Consider the following 20,095-nt stretch of genomic DNA (forward strand, 5'->3'; position numbering starts at 1 on the left):
TGTTGTCATTACAGTAAACCTGTGGCTGATCAGGGAGAAATGGTACCAGAGAGTGAGTGAGCTGTCATGCTTTAATTACTGCTGTGGTCAAAAATCCTTCATTTTGCCCTGAAGTAACAGCCATTCTTTAAGGGTATCTTTTATATACTCAGGTAAAGTCCCAAGAGAGTTGGGACCCAAAGAAGTGAGGCCTGCACTGGCACGAATAGCTTTCCAAAGTCAACTAGGCTTTTTAGCACAGTGCTACAGCTTGAAGTACTTTCAGTCTGTTTATATGAAATGAACATATGAGATAAGAAAAATATTAAATATACATTTGCAGGAAAATTGGAAAAAGAATTCTGACTGTTTACATTTGTGCGTAGACCTATCTGGTGATCAAGCATCACCATTCCAGGCCCTGTCAATACAATGTGAGGGTGCTCTGCGATGAGCTGGGCTGATTGCACTGTTTCTTGAGCGCTCTTCCTGGGCCAGGTGAATTACTCAGCTGGCTTGGAACACCTTGAGCTGCTGAATGTCCTACTTTGTCTTCTTGCAACACACAAAATGTTTTACAATAGCAACAGGCTACAGTTGTCCAGAGATCACACCACTTTCATTATCAACAGTTCCATTATCTACAGTTTCTCATTTTTATTATAATTTAATATAGCTCAAGCAATACCAATCCAGCAAAATGCCATAATTACTGTAAGGTCTAGGTTTTTATTTATTTATTTTTACAGTCAGAAGCTGACAAACGGATACTGTATGGTATTTCTCCAAAACCCTTTGATTTCTGAAAAAATGACCTTAGTTTGTCTTGAACAAAAGCTTACAGTATTTTTCCTGTTGTTTTTACATCATTTAGTTCTTGAAAAAGTTGACAGCTCAGCTAGATTATGGTTGATTATAAAGTCCCACATCATATTTTTAGAAAGTGGTGAACCATGCTTATTACTGTTTGTATCTCTGAGTTAAGAAATATTTTTCATTTGATGTTGGCATTTTTCATGTTTCATTTGATAATTTATATTGCTGTAAATGTACAAGTACTAGCTGGCACAGAAGTAATTATGCTTGTTTTTATATTCAACATAAGATATTTTAATGCTTTGGAATTTGTCTCTGAAGTAATTGAGTAGAATCAATATTTTGTGAACTTCATGAGTGTGTATACAAATTAGCTTCTTTCATCTGAGAGATGGATGTTAAGCAAAAAATCTAGATACTCAGTAAGGCATGGTTGTCCAGAGAACAACCAAGGTTTACAGTGAAAATGGAAAAATTTATTCCCAGTACTTTATACTTTCTGGTGAGTTTTTCCCCAGTCTTCCAGGGAAGTGTATGTGGTCTAGGATTTTCAGAAATGAGAGGCTGACTAAATAAGAATACCTGTACCAAGGTATGAATAAGAGGTGCAGCCAGACACCATATTAATTTGGCATCTTGCTTAATAGCATAATGAAATAAAATAGCTGAGATTTCGAAGGGAAGAATGTGTTTGCCATGTTTGTCATGGAGACAAGATGCAAACAAGGCAGAGGTTAAAAGGAGCGTTTGTCATGGAAAGAAGGTGTGAACGAGGCAGAGTTTACAGAGGGGAAGTGAAGTGGTTCTACCACAAGGCAATTAAAGTGCATGTCAGATGGATAGTCGTTCCTCAGATGTCAGAAGAAGAAAGGGCCTCATCCCTATTTCTTTCCTCTTTAACTTCTGTTTGTTATGTGGTCAGGTAACACTAAAGCTAAAGTTATTAACAACATTTTTCTTTCTGTTTTCATTTCAGTTATTTGCCACCTTCCATGCATGAATGGAGGCCAGTGCAGTTCTAGAGATAAATGCCAGTGCCCTCCTAATTACACTGGTAAACTTTGTCAGATCCCTGTGCAGACTGCCAATACTCCAAAACTGTACCATCACCCACAACAGGTGAACAAGGCTGTAGGATCACAAATTATCCACTCTACTCATACTTTACCACTGACTATGTCTGGACAGCAAGGTGTAAAAGGTAACTTTTTTCTTGATAAGTATTTTTTCCTTTGGAGTTGATTTTACTAACTAATTTTGAGTATCCAACCAGTAATGATAGTGATGTGTCTACATAGTTTGAATCTTGACACCACAACTTGAATCATGAGCTCACCAGAATGACTGGAAAGTACTTCTCAATGACTGAAATAATAAGAAATAACTACCTCTGAAAAGAGTTTATAAGTAAGTTTACTTCATGTTGTGGTGGAATTTAATGCAGATTGTAGAGTCAAAGGATAATGCAGAGGGCTTCTTCCAGGAGTGTAGACCCGTTCAGAAAGAGAATGGTTGTGGCTGAACAGAGTCCATAAATTGCAGTATACCTAGATGGAAAGTTGCAGCTGATTCATGGTTAATAATGGAGGGAAAAGACAATGCTTTTCAACATAACAAAATTTAAACCTAATGTAAAACTAAAAATACAGTCCATGATTATCTTAATTATATCATTTGGTAGAGTCCTATAAATTAATTTTGTATTGAACTTTTTAATGTAGGTAGGCCATGATATGATTCAGTTAAATAGAACATTCTCTTGAGGTCATGTAACAATATCATAGAAAAAAAATGGTAAGGATTTCCTACTGCTAGTGCTGTGAAAAAGACAGAGGATCAGAAATAAGAAGAGCTGTGATGTTAATCAAATTTTCCTCAAAGAAAGTTCAGTCAGCTTCAGGTTTCCCCTTCCCCTAATACTTTTTTTGTGAGGTAACAAGTTTTGATAACCTTGAAGAGAAGTGTTAAATTTGTTTCCTGTGTGTCCTATGACTCTAGGAAGCATTTTATCTGGGTGACATCCTGTCCATATGGAGAGACCTCTGCAATTCAATTTCACAATATATGAATTAACATGAATTTTGTTTCTTTGAATTGCCAGATTACCTCTCCAAGATTGCTACCTCTGAGTAAAAAATATGTCGGGGAAAGATATGGGGAGGCTTAGTTCTTGTCAGCTTGCTCCTGAATAACAAGAGGCCAAACTATTTATGTGTTTGTGATAAATATAATCTAATGTAGTGATTATGTTTTCAGAAAGGGACATAGCTGTGAAGGAAGTGTTGACAGTATCATCCTGGAAACACAGTATTTTATAAACTCAATTTTAAGTATCCGCCCTGTCTTTTCAATGGATTTGTTCTCTAGGGACTGCTACACAGTCCATTGGGAAATAGTTTCCCCTGACACGTTGGAGTATTTATCCCTAAAGCTCCACAGAACTTTTTTGACTAAAAAAAAAAAAGGGGGGGGGTGGGGGGGTAGGAGTGAGAGGAGTGTATAATTATCTAAACGTTTAGTAGAGCAGCAGTTTATTTCTGTGACTATTTAATTCCAGATCAAATTATTTTAGACAGCATGGTGGGCCATAAAAAAAAAAATACTTTAGACAGTTGTTTTTCAGATTTAGAGTTGCTGTCTTAAAACATGAAACACACAGTAGGTTTCTCATTGCTAAAGAGTTTTACCTCTTGAATATTTTTATTCCTGACCCTCAAGTCGTCATCAGAACCATCAGCAGTCACAATGCCTTTTACTTTCTTTCCATACCTAAATGAGGATGTTGGATTGTTGAGAGAGGAATGTTTCATTTCTTTCAAGGAAAGAATAAAACAATTTGTCCTGAAATGGCTGGCAAAAATTAGAATTAACCAGCACACCTAGGCAGTGATCCAAGACCTGGATAGGATTGTGGTAATAATACTACATGGGAGGAACCAGCCTAAATTTGATGTTTTCAGTATCTGAACATCTCTAGATAGATCAATAGATTAAAGCAGAGCAATTCAGTGATTTTCTTTGAGGGTTAATATATTTTTAACTAGTTGAAGGGATCTCTCTTCATACATAAAAATGTATGGTGTTAAGTTGGGATGTAAGTTTTGGTCTTTTTACAATGAGACTATATTGTCTTTGTCTTGCCCTGCAAAACCAGTCTAATAGCCTAGGAACGACCTTATTGCTTCTCCTGAATCTTTTCTTTGTGAGTTTACCTGTAACAGAACTCATATAGCATGAATTTTGCTTGAAGGTTGTTTTTTGCTACAGCCAAGATCTGAAGAGCCATTAAGGCCTGCAGCCATATTTTGCTGCTTTCTGCTACCTTATTCCTGATGTTTCTGTCTGCAATATGTTGAAGATTTTCATAAATTAAATAATGCAGGGCAGAGTAAAAATAAGTTTGTTTCTTTTAAGGAATTCCTGTGTAAGACCACTTAATACTGAAAATGTGTCTAGAGAAATTAAAATAATGTGAAAAACTAAAAGCAATTTTTACAAAATAATATAATTTTAAAGCAGTGAAAATAAATGAAATATTCTTCCTGTGAAATGGAGCTGCGAGGTTGAAATTTGTTAAATAAGAACTGAAAATGTCTGATCAAGTTCCAAAGAACAGTCTGGCCTCCTGGAGGCAAGGAGATGATTCAGAAGACTCAACAAGGCAGTATGTGTTATAGAGAAAGCATGTCAAATTATACTTGTTGGTTGTTGATGTTTGGAAGTGGTGTTCATCTAATGGGTTGGCTGGCCTCAAGTGGTCTGTGCCATACTTGCTGATAAGAGAGACCCAGCCAGGCACAGTAAATGCTAACTTTATTATGCAGTTTGCAAACTATGAAACTTTTTTACACACCTCCTCTCTCTTATCTCCACCCCCACCCCCCAATAATTTAAGTTATATGTTTAAAGGGCATTTTGTGTTTCAGTGAGAAGAGGCTTGAGGGTCATAAATAGTTCTGTACACATTACATTGACTGGAGGATCTCAGTCTGTATACCCAGACTTAAAACTATAACTATATTTAAAAATGGAAGTATCTGAAAAACATCCCGTCCCACTTTATCTGCCAAATTCCAAATTCAAAGTTCAGTGAAGGGAGTGGTGATTTTAGATGGTTGAGATGCTGGCAACTCTTGCAGGGGCAAACTTGGAACTTGGCAGGTATATAAAGGTGAAGGGATGAAATCTGAATCTTTTTCTGTGTTCCAGAGAAAGATGATGGATCTGAAAAAGAAAATAAAACTTACTATATATCCAAAAATAACCCAACAGAGTTTGAATTCTGGAACTTTGAATGGGATTCTTATTACAGAGTATGACCACAAATACTAACGTTACACCAGCCAATTTGGACATCCATGTTTATGTAGCAGTCTTTACAATCCTATAATGTCGTTCTTTCCTGTGTGAAGAGTTTTCATTTTCTTGTTCTGTTAAGGAGACTCTATGCATTCTTTCAGCCTTCCTTCTAACTCCCAAATTCAGGCTTCATTTGTATTTCAGTGCCGTAAAGAGGTACTCTATGAAAATTCTCATGTAAAAAAAGAAATGTTTTAGAGGTGCCTAAGTTATCTTTTTTTGACATTGGATTTTATTACCGATTTTTCTTATGTGTTTTTCCTTCAATTATTTTAGTGAAATTCCCTCCTAACATAGTGAATATCCATGTGAAACATCCCCCTGAAGCCTCAGTTCAGATCCATCAAGTTTCAAGAATTGACAGCACATCAACAGGACAAAAAGCGAAAGTACCTCAGCCAGTACATCCACAGGTCTCTTACCAAGGTCTTCCGTATCAGAAGACCCAGAAAGGACATACTACTTACACAAATCAACAACCCATTCCTCATATGTTTCCTGTTTCAGTTAAAACTCAGCTTGGGCGCTGCTTCCAGGAGACTATTGGAACACAGGTAAGAAATGCTTGCTAAGGCTTTGAGACAGGTAGCTTTAAAACAATATTATAAGAGAATGAAAAGAATTTTCACCAATATCTAGGCAAGGGCACATTAGACATTCTTTTCCAAAAGAAAATGATTTTGAGAATATCAGATTCTTACAAAATAACATTTTTCTGAACCTACTTCTCCTTCATGCTAACGTATTTATTTATTTATATGCAGATTTGAATCCCTGACATTCTGATTTCAGTTATTCTAGCTATAACTTCTCCTTTTATAAGCTATTTCTCCAAATAAAAAGACATGTCTTAAATCCTAGCTCTGTCAGTCCTGATTGAACAACTAAGGTTACACCATCTTCCACAGCTTGTACTGTCCTTTGGTTTAATGAATCTTTTTTCATGTGTATCTCAACAGCCAGTGTCTTTCAAGGAGTTGCCATTTTCATTAAAATTCCTGTTCAGAAACTTCATGTGTTTTACAGTATTGTAGGCTAATGTTTTGAATCTGTTGAAATGTGACCATTGAATGGGATAGAAAAATCATGAAAAAAATTGTTTGCTGTAGCACCAAAACCTTTTAAAATATGTTCACATCAGTTTTTACATATGACTGTTAAAAACTGTATATCTTCTTTCAGCTCTTGGAAACACTTTAATAAGCCATACAGTGTTATCATTTTTGCATATTTGCATATATATGTAAATAAACAGAGGGGGAAAAAAAAGCATATGTGAAGAGATTGTTAAAAAGTTAGTAAGACCCTGTTATTGCTTACCACCTTGGTGAAACTTAACTTTTCAGATCAAATTTTTAAGCGACTGGTGAAGCCAGTGACTGGCTTCTGCAGAGTATTGTAGCATTCCTACTAGTGACATAATTAATCCTAGTTTCACAAGTCATTGCTGTGGAAGTAAAGGTTCCGAAACCTGCTCATGCTGGGCCATCACACGAAGGTGTTTAAAAATAATTTGTTCCAAAAAATGTAATAGAAGAAGTAAATTTAAATGTCAACATGCCCCAAAAATGTTTCTAGAAGACCAAAGTTTGTGTATAGAACATTAAAAGCTAGTATTCACTAATACTGGAATGCTTGGAATGCTTGATTTGGATCTACAGTGTTAATTTATACTGATGAGCTATTTGTGCTTGTCTGTTTGAGGAATAGCAAAACCTTGAATTTGTTCTTTGACGAGTGTTGAAGCACATGATCAAGTGAAAGTTCATGGATTTTACGTGACAAAATTAAGCAAGGCCTGTGTCAAACAACTATTTCTCTGTATTTCCAAAGAATGAGAGGTCTAACAAACATGACATTTTAATGTTTGATCATAAAATTCTGAAAATAATTATGATAATTAATAGGGGTTTATTATTTATTTTTATTTCTATTTGCACTCATATATAGGGAAAGACAAAATTCCTTCCTCAATTTTAGCCTTGGCAGTGGGTGCTGCATCGTTTATCTCTTATGTCTTATGTTTGATTTATTTCCTGTCAGTTCTCTCTGCCACACACGTAAGTGAGGTATTTTGAATGACATACCCAAAACTTTGTGACCTGTGCATGCCTTCACATTGCAATTATTTTAAAACTAAAGCTCACTCATTGCACACTGGAAGACAAGAACGTGCTCCTTTTAAAGGGGGAGAAAAGGGAAAATATGCTTCCATTGCCCTAATGCCAGGCTTGGAATCCTACTAAATGCTCAGTCTCCAGTTTTTAAAAAGTTTTTTTTTCAGTATTTCCCTGAAAAAATGTGTCTTTGCAGTGCTCTCAAGAAAGAGTAGTGCCTCCTAGTTTACAATAATGCATGTTCTCAGTTTTTACAAATTTTATTGATCCTTTCAGTGTCACTCTTGAAGAAGAGGATAGCAAGGATTTCAGAGGCCTTTTGTTCTTTAATTTAATGGTTCAATTTAGAATTGGAGTTGTAGTGTGACATTCATAGAGCATTCATTTAAGACCTTGCCATAAATATAGATTTAAGTGACTCATTCACCCCTCAAATTTGAACCTGACATGTTAATATGCTTTTCCTGCAGTCAGGCAATGCATATTATTTATTTGTATGTTAAATATACTTTGAACAGGGAAAGACTTCTTTTTTTTTTTTTTTACTCTTAAACAGATCTATTCTAAAAGAATTTGGTTTTCTCTTTCTTTGATATTTGCTTTGCTAAATATGAGGGTTCTCTTTATTTGTTCAGATGAAATGCTAAACTGATCTTTCCCTATTAGTAGCAATGTGTTACAAATCCTTTCTGGAGTTCATGCTGGATAATTTTAATATCTGTACTTTTTTCAACAGTCTTCGTTATTTATGCATTTTTTTGCAGGGTGGATTGTATATTTGGCTTCAGAAATGCTTTATTAAATATCCTGAGATCAGAGGTGATTTTACTGTCTATAGAGCAGATTGATGGAAGGATATGTGGGCCTCTTGTAGGCAAATCAACCAACTTAATAAAGACTTTGCTGAACTTACTTTTGGTCCAGGCTAAAAGCACAGGAAAAAAACACATCAGAATCTCTGCTGTGGTTTTGTGTGTGTGTGTAACCTCTACCATTCTATGTTTGTCTCCATCTCTTGTCCTCTCCTTTTTCCTTAACTTCAGCTGGTCTTCCATTATAGATCCTCTGATTTTAATGCTTTGGTTTTTCCACAGCCTTCTGTGCAATACTCCTCATCTCTCAACACATTCTTCCTCACCTCACCGTTAGTTAAATTCCCTTATCTATCTCATTCAACAACAATACTCCTGCAAAAACAGTAGGATAGTTGCTGTACTCAAATCCCAAGACAACCATGGTGTATTTTCTGCAGTGTATTTCCAACAGAGCTCATGCTGTTAAAGTCAGCAACTGGAGCCACCCTGATCTGAAGCTTGGAGGACATTATGGTACAGGTGGTTGAAGAATCTGGCTGGATTCTCAGACCTCCAATCACTCTTAATTAACAACACAGAAATCCTTATCGACCTCCTATTTGCTTAGTTGTCTGAAGTAACATAAGTGACTGACCAAAGGTAGCAGCCATGAGAAAAGGGTAGTAAAAGATGTGTGAAAAGATGTCAGTCTATAAGCTTAGAAGGACAGGAGGAGCGAGAGAGGGGGGCTAGAGGAATGAAATGTCCTACTCTAATTAGCGTAGATAAATACAGATACAAGTTTTCATAAATACATATACACATGTATGTAAGTGTTGTTTAGTTGTGACTATTTTCTGAAGTGTCCTCAGCATTGGGAAATAAAGTGGAGTGACCATAAAAGTAGTATTAATATTTCAATTTTTAAAAAGTAATATAGGAAGCAAATAGCATTCTGGATGGTTCTCTTTTCTACTCAGGTCAATTCACTTTTCCTGGCTGCCTCTCTTTTCTCTGAGTAGAACACTTAGCAATTATTTCTCCTCTGGGAGATGTTAACAATGATTGCTCCAGGATGGCTTACCATGTTACATGATAGCTTACTATGATATGTTGCAAACAAAAGTTGTGGTTCATCAAATGCTTTCTTAGTACCAAAAAGATTTTTTGCAGGGTATGTCATAAACTAACAGTTAAGCTGCAGGCCAGAAACTTATTGTTGTCATAAACATATAGGAAATAAAACTTTACCTAAACTTGCACCTTGTTATATAGAAAATGGTGTTGAGAAAATAGAGACTTGAAATTGGGTAACAGATACAATGGAAGCAGTAGGACAAAAAACCTGCTTAATATGGAGTAAATTTCTGGAGAGCACTGTATGTTATGGTGCCTTCAAAAACTGGAGGCTGAATGTGGTGTCCGGCAAGGTCCTTCACAGCATGTTGTCCTGTGTTTCTGAAATCCAAGGAGTGGGTCATCTTAGATCACTGATTCCCTAAATCCTGTTTAAAAAGCCGGCAAATAAGGAAGATTGTTTCTTTTCTTTAATTCCTCCTTTTCAGCTGCTTTTCATTTTAATTCTAATAAAAATGTCTTTATTATGACACAGAATATCTTATTTCCCAAAATACTTCTACAGTATCAGTGGTGCACCTAGTAAAGATTGTGTTGGTCATCTCGAGTCCTGTAAATTTTGCATATGATTATTTTGCATTTAAACTGAGAAAAGAATCCCTACTGTCTGTCAAAATTCATCTAAAGATAATTAAGTACTGCTTTTTTTTTTCCCCCTTAAGATCACTTTGAAGTGTCTACTAAGTATATTAATGTGTTTTCCTATGGTTACTGCATTTCAATATTTTGGCTAAAGAAGTCTTCTTTTCTCAAAATAGATTTGGTCTCAGTTTTGCATAACTGTAAAGAGGGAGGCACTTTTTGCAAAGCAGCAAGAGACTGGAGAAGCTGGTATTTCCAAATTTCTCTAAAGCAGGCTCTTTCTGACTAGATTCACAAGTAATTCTGTTCTCTTCAGCACATATTTTTGAGTATCCATTTTACTGAAGGAGACTTCTGGTGATCTCAGCATCCATAACTTGAAAACAAAATACACAAGAGTCGTTATTCTAAAGAGAGACAGATATTGAAGTTTTTTACTTCAGCTCGATGATCCCAAGGGTCTTTTCCAACCTGAATGATTCTATGATTCTATACTTGGCTGAAGGCAGCGTATGCCAAAATGTCCAGATGAGAAGCAGACTAAGAAGCGTCACGTGTGCCTGTGCTTGTTCATTCCTCCTCACTGTCCCTCAGTTGTGCTGGTGTAACTGCTGAGAGGAGCTGGACTGCTCTCTAAAATGATCACTGAAAGAATTTTTAAAATACTGTCTGCTGATTTTCCCCCCTATTTGTTGGGGTGTTTTGAATTCAGGTCAGTTCCAGGTTGCAGTGTTCAGGGTATATGTTCCACTCCTCGCTTGTCAGTTGTTTGCTGAATGATGCTTTGTGCTTCTCTTGTGAAGTACTTTGAAAGGTGTTGCAGAAAAGATCTGTACTTCTTACAGCTCTGTTGAGAAGAATGTCTGAATTAGAGTTGTTCTGGTATTAGGAATTGAAATTTGGTGTATTATAATACATTGGAAAATCACATTAAAAGAAAACAAAATACACCACCTATAGCAGACAATAGAAGCATATTTGCATATTTTAAATAAATTAAGCTAAATAACATTAATGGTGAGCATTAGTAAAGACTTTATTGAAAAATTTAAGGGCTGTCCATTTTTCAGTGATCAGAACACACATGTGTTCGAATGTGTTTCCAATGCTGCTTAGTTCTGAAAAATAACAAGTATGTCTGATAAACAGATGGTAGTTCATCAGCATCTTTAGTGGGATAAATTTCTATGGAAATAGTTTATTTAATACTGTGTTTCAGTACATCTTTTATAGGAAACTTTTGTTTTGGTTTGAGCAACACCCTTCTTTCTGCTGTCAGACTTGGTAGAATACAAATAAGCCAAGTGATAAAAGGCAGCTGGAGAAGGTCAGAAATTGTCAACATCATATCATAATAAAGATTCTGACTGCAAATCATTAAGTATTTACTTGATTCAGACAAGGGCATACACTGATCAGGTACTTAACTTTGAAAATATACATAAAGTTTTTAGGAACTGGGCTTAGATGAGTGTTTTACGATGGGAAATATTCAACAAAGGCATCAGTGTTTTTGAGTTAGAAATCAGAGCAGCAAAACATGTTGATAGCTCTTAATGTATAACCTAATATATCGATACTACTGCATGCAATATGATCATAGTGTGTGTAGTCCTGAGACGATGACAGTAGTAATATGCCAGTTGATGTTATTCATTCAATTGTATAAATATCCCTGTTGAACTTCAGATTTAACAAAACATTTCCTATGGAGATAAATTTCAGGTATCTTCATTTTTTGACAGCTGTATGAAATGAACTTCCCTATTTATATTCTTTAGGCAGGAAAAATGATACAAGTAAAATTCTGTGGTTCATACTGGTACTTTTTCTCTTAGAGCACTTTTAAAATGTTTTTTTCTTTAGAAGAGTCTTAAAAATACCATCTCATAAAATAAAATAACTGTCTGGAATTCCTTGAAGCTCATGGTTTGGCTTCTGAAGTTTTTAAACAAATAGACTGTCAGCAATCAGTGTGGATTCATTTCCAGGATTAATGCTTCATTCGCAATAGATTCTTAGCAAGATCAATACTCTGAAATATCAGAAGATTAAAGATGTATCGGATACCAAAAACACCAAACATTGTTTTAATTACTCCAGTAGAAGAAATCTGGATAATTTTTACTTGCCTATGAAGAATGTTCTGCTTAAGCCAAAACAAATTCTTTACCAGTTCTTTTAGAAAGTCTGGAAGTATTTAAGTTTCTCTCCTCTGCTTATGAGACAATGCCTGTTAGTGAGCCAGTGCTACATGGGATAATACTCTTCATTTGTAACAACCTGTCATTCAGCTGGTCAGCAGGCTAATTAAGTGTGTTTGTTAATTGTTTCAGTAAAACAGTTTATTAAGTTTGAGGTTTCTTACTGTGTCGCGCCTATAGGAAAAAAAAAAGAAAGCAACAATCCAAGGTCTGTGCCTGTTGAATAGTTTACAGAAAGTTAAACAGTGTATCCATTCACTTCTGCTATTGTGGTATGTGAAATGCAGTCTTTTGAGCTGAATCCCAGAGTCATTAGCTATTAACTCAGGCAAAGCACCTATCAATTTCAATCATAGTTAATCATGTGACACTCCTTTATTTATGCCTGTATTGTGGTTTTAACTAACAGCTTGTGACAGGGATTTGTAGATGGGTCACGCAGGAGTGGGGGTCCCAGGAAACGTTGTAGTCCCTCAGACAGAATCTTCTGCAGTTGCGCTGAGATTAATTGCCAGACTGGGCTTTCTACCACACTTTACAGGGATCTGAATAAATTCCTTTTACTGCCTTAGCAGAGAGATTTCGAGGACATAATCCTTCCTTTTCCATGGTATTGGAAAACACATGAAACCCTGGTGGCAGTGCACAACTCAAGTAGTGTAGTGTTAGCACTCCAAGGCAGTGGAGATGAGGCAGAGGCTGGAGTCTGCACAGAGGAACAAAGAGGTGATGTGGCTTGGGGTGGCCTTTGTGCACCAGCACAGGGTCAGCCAGAATTTCAGTCTACCAGTGGGAATATTCAGTACTTCCTTCAGTTATATAAAATATTGGCATAGAAGCCCAGGCACGCATGGGGAAAAATATGTGAATTCGAAACAATACTTTCAGTGTCTGTGAGTGCTTTACCCAGGAAGAACTTTGTTTTATAGCAGTACCATGTGTGCCTCATACTGTTGCTACTGCTGAGCCACTTTCAACACAGTTGAGCTCTTTTATACCAATCCTTCATGACTTCTTTGCCTTCTGAACCAGTAAGAATTATCTCCAAATCATAAGCTTGTGACAGAGGTATCATTCATGAAAATCTGTCCTCTTTGCAAGAAGCCCTCAGGAATACAGGCTAGATTAGTTTAAAATGTGTGTGGATGATGGATAGAAAAGTGTAAACCTATGCTTAGGGAATAGCATCATCTTCATGCATAGTGCAAGCTGTATGCTTGTGTTTAGCTTCCCTGATTATTTTAGGCTCATATTTATGTGTTGGAGTTGTGTTGAATGGTGAGACAAACTAAAAATAGTTACGGATTCCCCCAAGTGACTTTTCCAGTCACTTGTGACTCAGAGACTGGAACAGACTGTCTGAAGAACTAATGAGTTCTCAGTAGTAGAAAGTGGGTAGGACTTTTGAAGTGGATAGGAATTACCTAAAAGTTTTCAAGACCTGTAGAAAGAGAACCTTCAGTTCATTGATGCTTAGGGTTTGTGAAAGGGAAGAGCATCTTAAGAAACTGTAGCTGGCTAGGAAACAGTTTGGGCAGTGCCATGAGTGCTAAAAGTATCTGAAGCACTATTAGATGTACCAGAGAAATCAGGGTTTATTAGCCAAAGAACAATTCTCTGTTTCTGCTTGGCTTAGGACTTTGCAAAGCAGTCATTTTTTCTGATGCATAACTCCAAAATTACACAGATCTTACACCACTAGGAGCCCCATGTGGCAGTTGCTTTTCCTCGCTGGCCAGTTTCTACAATGATCTGGATGTTAACCAAATTATCATTGATTCTTCAAGCTTTAATTCACCATAGAGGCAATGGGAGCAGCAGCTTTAATCATTGCCAGTTTTTACTGACAGGACTACGAACCACAGTTGCCAGATGACTCAGACTTTGGCATCCTTATTTTTGCTCATGGTTTTTATATGGAAATTTGAAAAAGTTATGACCACAGAGATCATGATTTTCAGTAGAGAGCAAACGCTGTAGCACCACACCTAAACTAAAAGTGGGCTTTAGTCCATCTTCCTTCTTTTTTTTTCTTCTTCTTCTTTGTTTTATATGTTTTCAATTTACTACTGTTAAATGACACCTTTTCTATTCTGGGGAAGAAAAAAAGAAGGGTCAGTTCATGATTGGCATGTTGGCTGTCATGTTAGTGGAGTCTTGCCTTAACACACACGAGCTGCTGGGATGTGTCCTTGAGGCTTGTGACCTTGCAGAGGAACACTGGCTGTTAGGTAATGTGCCTTGCTGCCCAAATGCTCCATTTCTGAGATCATAAGGGGAGGTGCAGCACCAGCCTTAATTCCGCCCACTTCTTTTCGATGAGAGGAGAGTTGTAAAACTGAGGCACAAGGCGGGGAGAAGACTAATGCAAATTGGTTTAGCTGACTCTCAATAACAGCCACAGTATACAACTTTAGTAAGTGGCTTCTCAGTGTTTGAAAAAGCAGTCTCAGCTCTACAAAAGGAATTGACGAGCTGCAATTATAAAGTAAAACTGAGTAGCTGTAAAAAGGTCCTTTCTAGAGCGTGCTTACCTGGGATGCAGTTTGAGAAACCAGCATAGCGTAAAGACATAACATGAATTCTCTAAGCTTTTAGGGCAGCCACTTGGAGAAGACGTTATTGAGTGCTCTCCAGTTGAAAGATTTTTGAGCTTCTGAGAACTGCAGCAAGATCTGTATATCATCTAGCTAGAGGAAGTTGAAAGAGCTAGTTCCAGTTTTTAAAACAGCTGAGCTATTGTAGCAGGGAGAGTTGTGCAGAATTCCTGATTGTGCATTTTGATGGCCTTTGTGAAGTGCCAGGCCGGGAGTTGCTTCTTGAAACAGAACTCAGCAGACTCTGACTGATCAGGAATGGTCAATCTTATACTAATCTTGCCAGTACCCAAGCCAGGGAAGTGCAAGACAGCCTAAAAGGCATGTGTTCACATAGTGTAAGCCTGGGCCTGCATCTGAAAGGTGGAGCTTGCTTAGATACTTTACTGTTTTAACACAGCCAAATACCATCCAGGAGAGGACTGTTTCTCACCACTTGGAACATGGGAAAATTTGTCACCAGACCCGCTGCAGACAGTACTGTGAAAATAGACTCCTAAAGTTGCACAATAACTGAGCAGTCCCTTTTAACCTGTTTGGCCACTGTTCTTTATGCTCTGAAGCTCAAAGCACAAGTGCTGTATAGGGGTGATGTGCAGAGACACACCATAACTTCACTGAGTTGCCCTTGTTCTAAAAGCTCCGCTTTGCTGGAGAGGCTGCCTTTCACTGGGACAGAGGATGCTCCTGACTGCTTACACATCTCTTGATGGGTGTTTAAGCTTCACGTGCAGCAAGTGCTGAGCTGCTACAGGTTGCACATTCCAGTGTGATGTTTAAACAGTGAATTGGTGCTGCTTTTAATTTGTTGCTGTGATATTTCATGAGGCACCTAGGGAGTATCTGTGAAAAGGGGGCAGAGAAGATGGCTGGGATGATGCCTTGCAGCCCTCCCCATGCAAAGAGGGGACCCTCTGATGAGTCAGAGCTCTGACATTGTGGGGTTAGCCTGCTATCCTGTTAGTAGTCACACTGAAGCTACAGAGAGTAACTCTGTACTTCAGAAACATCATTGTCTCATGGGTGTCAGTACAATGAATAGCACACTAGAAAAAAGTAAAGAAGATTAGAGGAGGCCATCAGTGCCTGTGCGTTCAGCATGTCATCCCCACTGCAGAGTGACTGGGTTACCAGCCACAGTGAAAGCAACCACAAGGCCACACACAGCCTGTGCTGTAGGATGAGCCAGCTATCTTGAGCTGAAAGCTAAGCAGAAGTGAGCATCTGGGTCAGAGATTTATATGCTGTCAGGAAGGAAAGTTAGATTAGGGAAGATCTATTCACTCTGTATTGAGAACTCACACTTTTGAATTGTTTGTTGCAATGCCTGTTTATATCAGCATTTGCTTTGAAAGTGTTACTAAGTGTAGCTTCTCTTGTGCTTTGTGCACTTCCATTTTATACCTAATTGATGAGTTCAGATGCGGTTTTTTTAATGTCTGCATCTCAGAAATACATTTAAGCTTTCTTTACCAGGCAAAATAGAAGAAAACTGCAAAAGCCAAGAACATAACTAGTACCTTTTAAGCTTCCAAAATTTAGTAATTAATAAAAAACAGTTAGTAATCTTATTACTAAAAAACACAAGTAGATTCTTGATTGGGGAGAAAAAAGGAATATTGACCTCAGAAAATACTGTGAGATTGATTTCAATATTTACATGGGGAAAGAGACACTTGTTTACAGTAAGACTTTGCTAACTTTGACTTCAGTCATCTTGTAATCTGTTACCTTCTTCAGTATCTGGGCAGCAGAATCTGTCATAATTTGGCAATTTTCAGTAAGTGGTCATAAACATTAAACAGAAGGTGGCAGGAAGTTGAGGCTTTTTAGTAGGAAATAACATTACAGAAAGAACAGTCATATATTTTGTCTTTAAGAGAGTAATTGGAAAGATATTTGAGATCATTTGTACAGCTTTTCAAAAAGTGGACAGGCACATTTTTCTGAGGAAAACTAGGAAATAGGTGCCAATGGCAAGTTGCTACCTTGGAAATACACTCACTCGTTCCTGTGACTTACTGTTCTCTTCTGTTTCTTTCTCAAGTTGACACAGGAGAATATAATAATGTCACCTAATTCACTCATGTCTGTGTAGAGAGCCACTGCAACACATGGGGCACTATTCAAGTTCAGCTAAGAGCTCCAGTGGATCTTCAGTGTCTCAGCAAGAGGTTGACCCAAGATGACTGAACAAGAGCATTGTACTAGAAGTGAGAATCATACAGTATCACTAACCAGAGTATTCTTTACCTGATTATTCCAGTGTGGCAAAGCACTTCCTGGCCTTTCCAAGCAAGAAGACTGCTGTGGAACCGTGGGTACTTCCTGGGGTTTTAACAAATGCCAGAAATGTCCCAAGAAGCCATGTAAGTGCTATTTTGTTGTTATTATCTGGATCAGTCTATGGCTTTTTTTCCCCTCAAGTAGTATTTTTTCATTTTATGGGGAAAAAAAAAAACAAACAACCCAGTAGAAAGAATATGTTATGGTTTGGTTAGGGACAGGTTGCAGAAGCTGGAATTCTCCTGCATACTAGCAGTGTTACAATATGCAGGCACTCAATGCAGCCAGCAAAGTTAACATGTTGGGGTTTTTTCCCTTTCCTCCTCCTTAAGTCAGTGATGTACTATTGCATTTTCTCAGTACAGGAAGGTTAATGACATTGAATCATCTTGCCTCTTCCAGCTGGATTTATTTTTTTTAAAGTTTGCACAGAAATGTTGAATTATAGAGGCACCAGTTATTGCTTGGAGAGAATGCAGTGACCTCTTGGGACTGCAGATGAACTTCCAGGTTTGGAGCCAAAGTTTTTCAGGCTCTCAATTGCCAGGGTTTTTTTTGCTCTGTTTTTGAAATATCTTCCTCAAAAATTAGGCAATGACAAAGACTTTCTTCACTGTTTTGTTATGATTTGACATCATACTATAATGAGAAAGAAATTTCAAATTACTTGCATGATAGGTGAAGCTAGTTTCTTAAACGTTTTGTGGATTACATTATTGTTGCACAGGAATAATAATACTTGTCTGTCATGTCATATTTTCATCACTAAATGAAAGATGAGAAAAGAGAATGTAATCTTTATTTTGCAGATGGAGTTGACCTGCGTTTAGTGGGCCAAAAATAGTGTAGGGAGTTGCATTCATTCTTATTTAAGTCTTCTAGGCCCCTGTTACTCATCCAGATAGCAACACCAGAAATGTGTTCAGTGTTTGATTTTTTTTTTTTTTGAAGCATATTTTTGTCCACAAGTCTTAATGTGGACATAAATACAATTCCAGTAGAAAACCTGCTGTTAATCCTCCTTCCACAGGAAAGTCTGATACAAATTTATGCTGGTTCAGTCTGATTTGCTAGTTTATGAAGTATTTAAATTTTACGTTTAGGAGTATGTTTATCTTCTGATGTGCTTCTGAAAGAGAGACTCCTTGGGGTTTTTGAAGGCCATAGTTAATAAAAGACATGGGTATCTAAAGGTTTATTCTAGTAGCACATTAATAGAGTTTCTAACAGAGACATGCATTCTGTATTGGTGTATGAATTGTGAAATGTGTCCTGATTTTTATAGCTTTCTCCAAAGAAGGAGCAATTTAACTGGAACTGAAGTTACCGTTCATCAGAAGCATGTAGATGTGCAGAATGTTGCTTAGTGGATGTAGATACACCATGAGAAAAATGATGAAAGCCTGAGATGTGCTTCAACCAAAAACTGTTTGGAACTACTAACACAAATTTTTAGTGCCTGGTTCAAAGGGAAGCCCATTTTCTAGTTCTTCATAGTTCAGGTAAAACACTGGTCGTCTCAGCCTGGAATCCACAATGGACAACATGTACATCAGGCAGCTGCTTAATGCCAATATGCTTGGCATGATTTAAGAGCAAACAGGGAAACACTCGGGCAAACTGTGTCTGAAGTCCTGGCCCCCAGATGCTTCCTAGATGAGTACAGAGAAGTGTCTGAACTCTCCCTTAAACCTCTCCTGAAGGGAAGCTCACTACCCTTTTTTTCAAAGCACTGAGTAAAGAGTAATTTTTTTGAATTGCTAATGAGATGAGCACTGTCCTTTTATCATAAAAGCTTAATGGCTAGCACACTTGCACAAGAGGGGACAATTCAGAGTTCCTTTATCTGCCAGAAGATTTTCTAATCTACATTTTATATCTATGAGGAGATGCCCTAACCCATAAAATGCAGAAACAGTTCTTGGAACAGTACTGGGAACCCAGTCTCTTCCCCAGTGTCCTTAATTACTTATGGTATGAGTCATGTTCCCTCCTGCTTTCTGGCTCAATACAGAATTGGTTTTTTGAATGTAACTGTGAATTCAAGAGGAGACAGAGAATGTTGCCACTTGGAATAATCCAGTCCTTGTGATTAAAGCATTCCTAGAAAGTAAGGTTTTGTGTCTCCTAGACATAGTGGGATACATTTCTCATCTTTTGAGGTGAGAGGTCTTACTCTATGTTAGTGTTTTAGGAAGGAAGGAAGACTTGGGTGCACTGTCTGTTTTCTCCAGATTAAAATACAGTGTCACCTACCACTACATTATATCAGAAGTATGATTTGGTAGGGTTATGCTTCAAGAATATTCACCAAATCTGTCGGGAAGCTTTGGTAGAGGTAAATTTTCTTAGTCTGGATTTTGTTTAGGAATGAGTTAAGCATGATGCTATTTAATCATGCCATGACTTACAGCAATTCTGCATGGATGCAAATGGTGACTTTTCAGTTTTTTAAGGTGATAATTTTGGAGTGTTGCAGGAGTTTAAGTGATCTTATAGCATCCTAGAGTTTTATAGCCGTTCAGTTTGAACTTAGGCACACTACTTGAATGTTTAAATCTGTTTTGGATCTGGACCTAAGAGTCCTTTGGGCATAGTGACAAATTAAGCCTCATGTCAGTATCAAAGTGTTATGCTTCTGTAGAGCAAACCATTTTCAAATATAAATGTAAAGTTATGGTAAGATTTAATGAAAGTGTGGAGTGGCTGCTTAAGGATTTTGATTTCATCAGGTTTGTTTTTGTTTTTTTTTTACAATAATGAGAATGTTTCAGTGGTAAAAAGATTATGCATATATATATTTTTATATATTATATATATATATGATATTGGATGGAAAAACTTGGGAGTCCAGTGAATTATTAGTAAGTTATCAGTTAAGTGATGTCCATGGTAGTGTCTCAGCAGGCAAAATTAGTCCCACATTAGTCCCATATAATCTTGACCTGTTCCACTAAATTGGTATTACCCTTTTTATTGTAGACTTTTTGGAAGCAGACAGACTTTCTTTTGCTTTTATGGTTTTATGCTTCATAAACTTTGTTTAAGATTGACCTGGTTTTACAATAATATGTAATCAGGTTCATTTTAACGTAATCTTCTGTGAAACCCACTTCAGCAAAATATTTAAACATATACTTCAGTCTCATTAGCAGGCACTTTTCTTCCCTCTTCAGTCAGTTACTTAAGGATATACAGAAGTTTTTGTGTGTCTTGTTACCATG

At 37.2% G+C, this 20,095-nt stretch overlaps 1 protein-coding gene across 7 annotated transcripts in view; it reads left to right on the top strand.

Annotated features, from left to right (window-relative positions):
- LTBP1 (latent transforming growth factor beta binding protein 1) overlaps window positions 1-20,095 on the top strand; it is a 226,182-nt gene that overhangs the window by 107,538 nt on the left and 98,549 nt on the right. For all 7 annotated transcript variants that reach the window (XM_074896941.1, XM_074896937.1, XM_074896939.1 and 4 more), the window contains 3 exons: window positions 1,772-1,996; window positions 5,431-5,708; window positions 16,852-16,954. In XM_074896941.1, the coding sequence (XP_074753042.1) occupies window positions 1,772-1,996; window positions 5,431-5,708; window positions 16,852-16,954 (606 nt within the window). The remainder of the gene's footprint in view (window positions 1-1,771; window positions 1,997-5,430; window positions 5,709-16,851; window positions 16,955-20,095) is intronic.

The sequence above is a fragment of the Athene noctua genome, chromosome 1 (genome assembly GCF_965140245.1).
Source record: "Athene noctua chromosome 1, bAthNoc1.hap1.1, whole genome shotgun sequence".
NCBI lineage: Eukaryota > Metazoa > Chordata > Aves > Strigiformes > Strigidae > Athene > Athene noctua.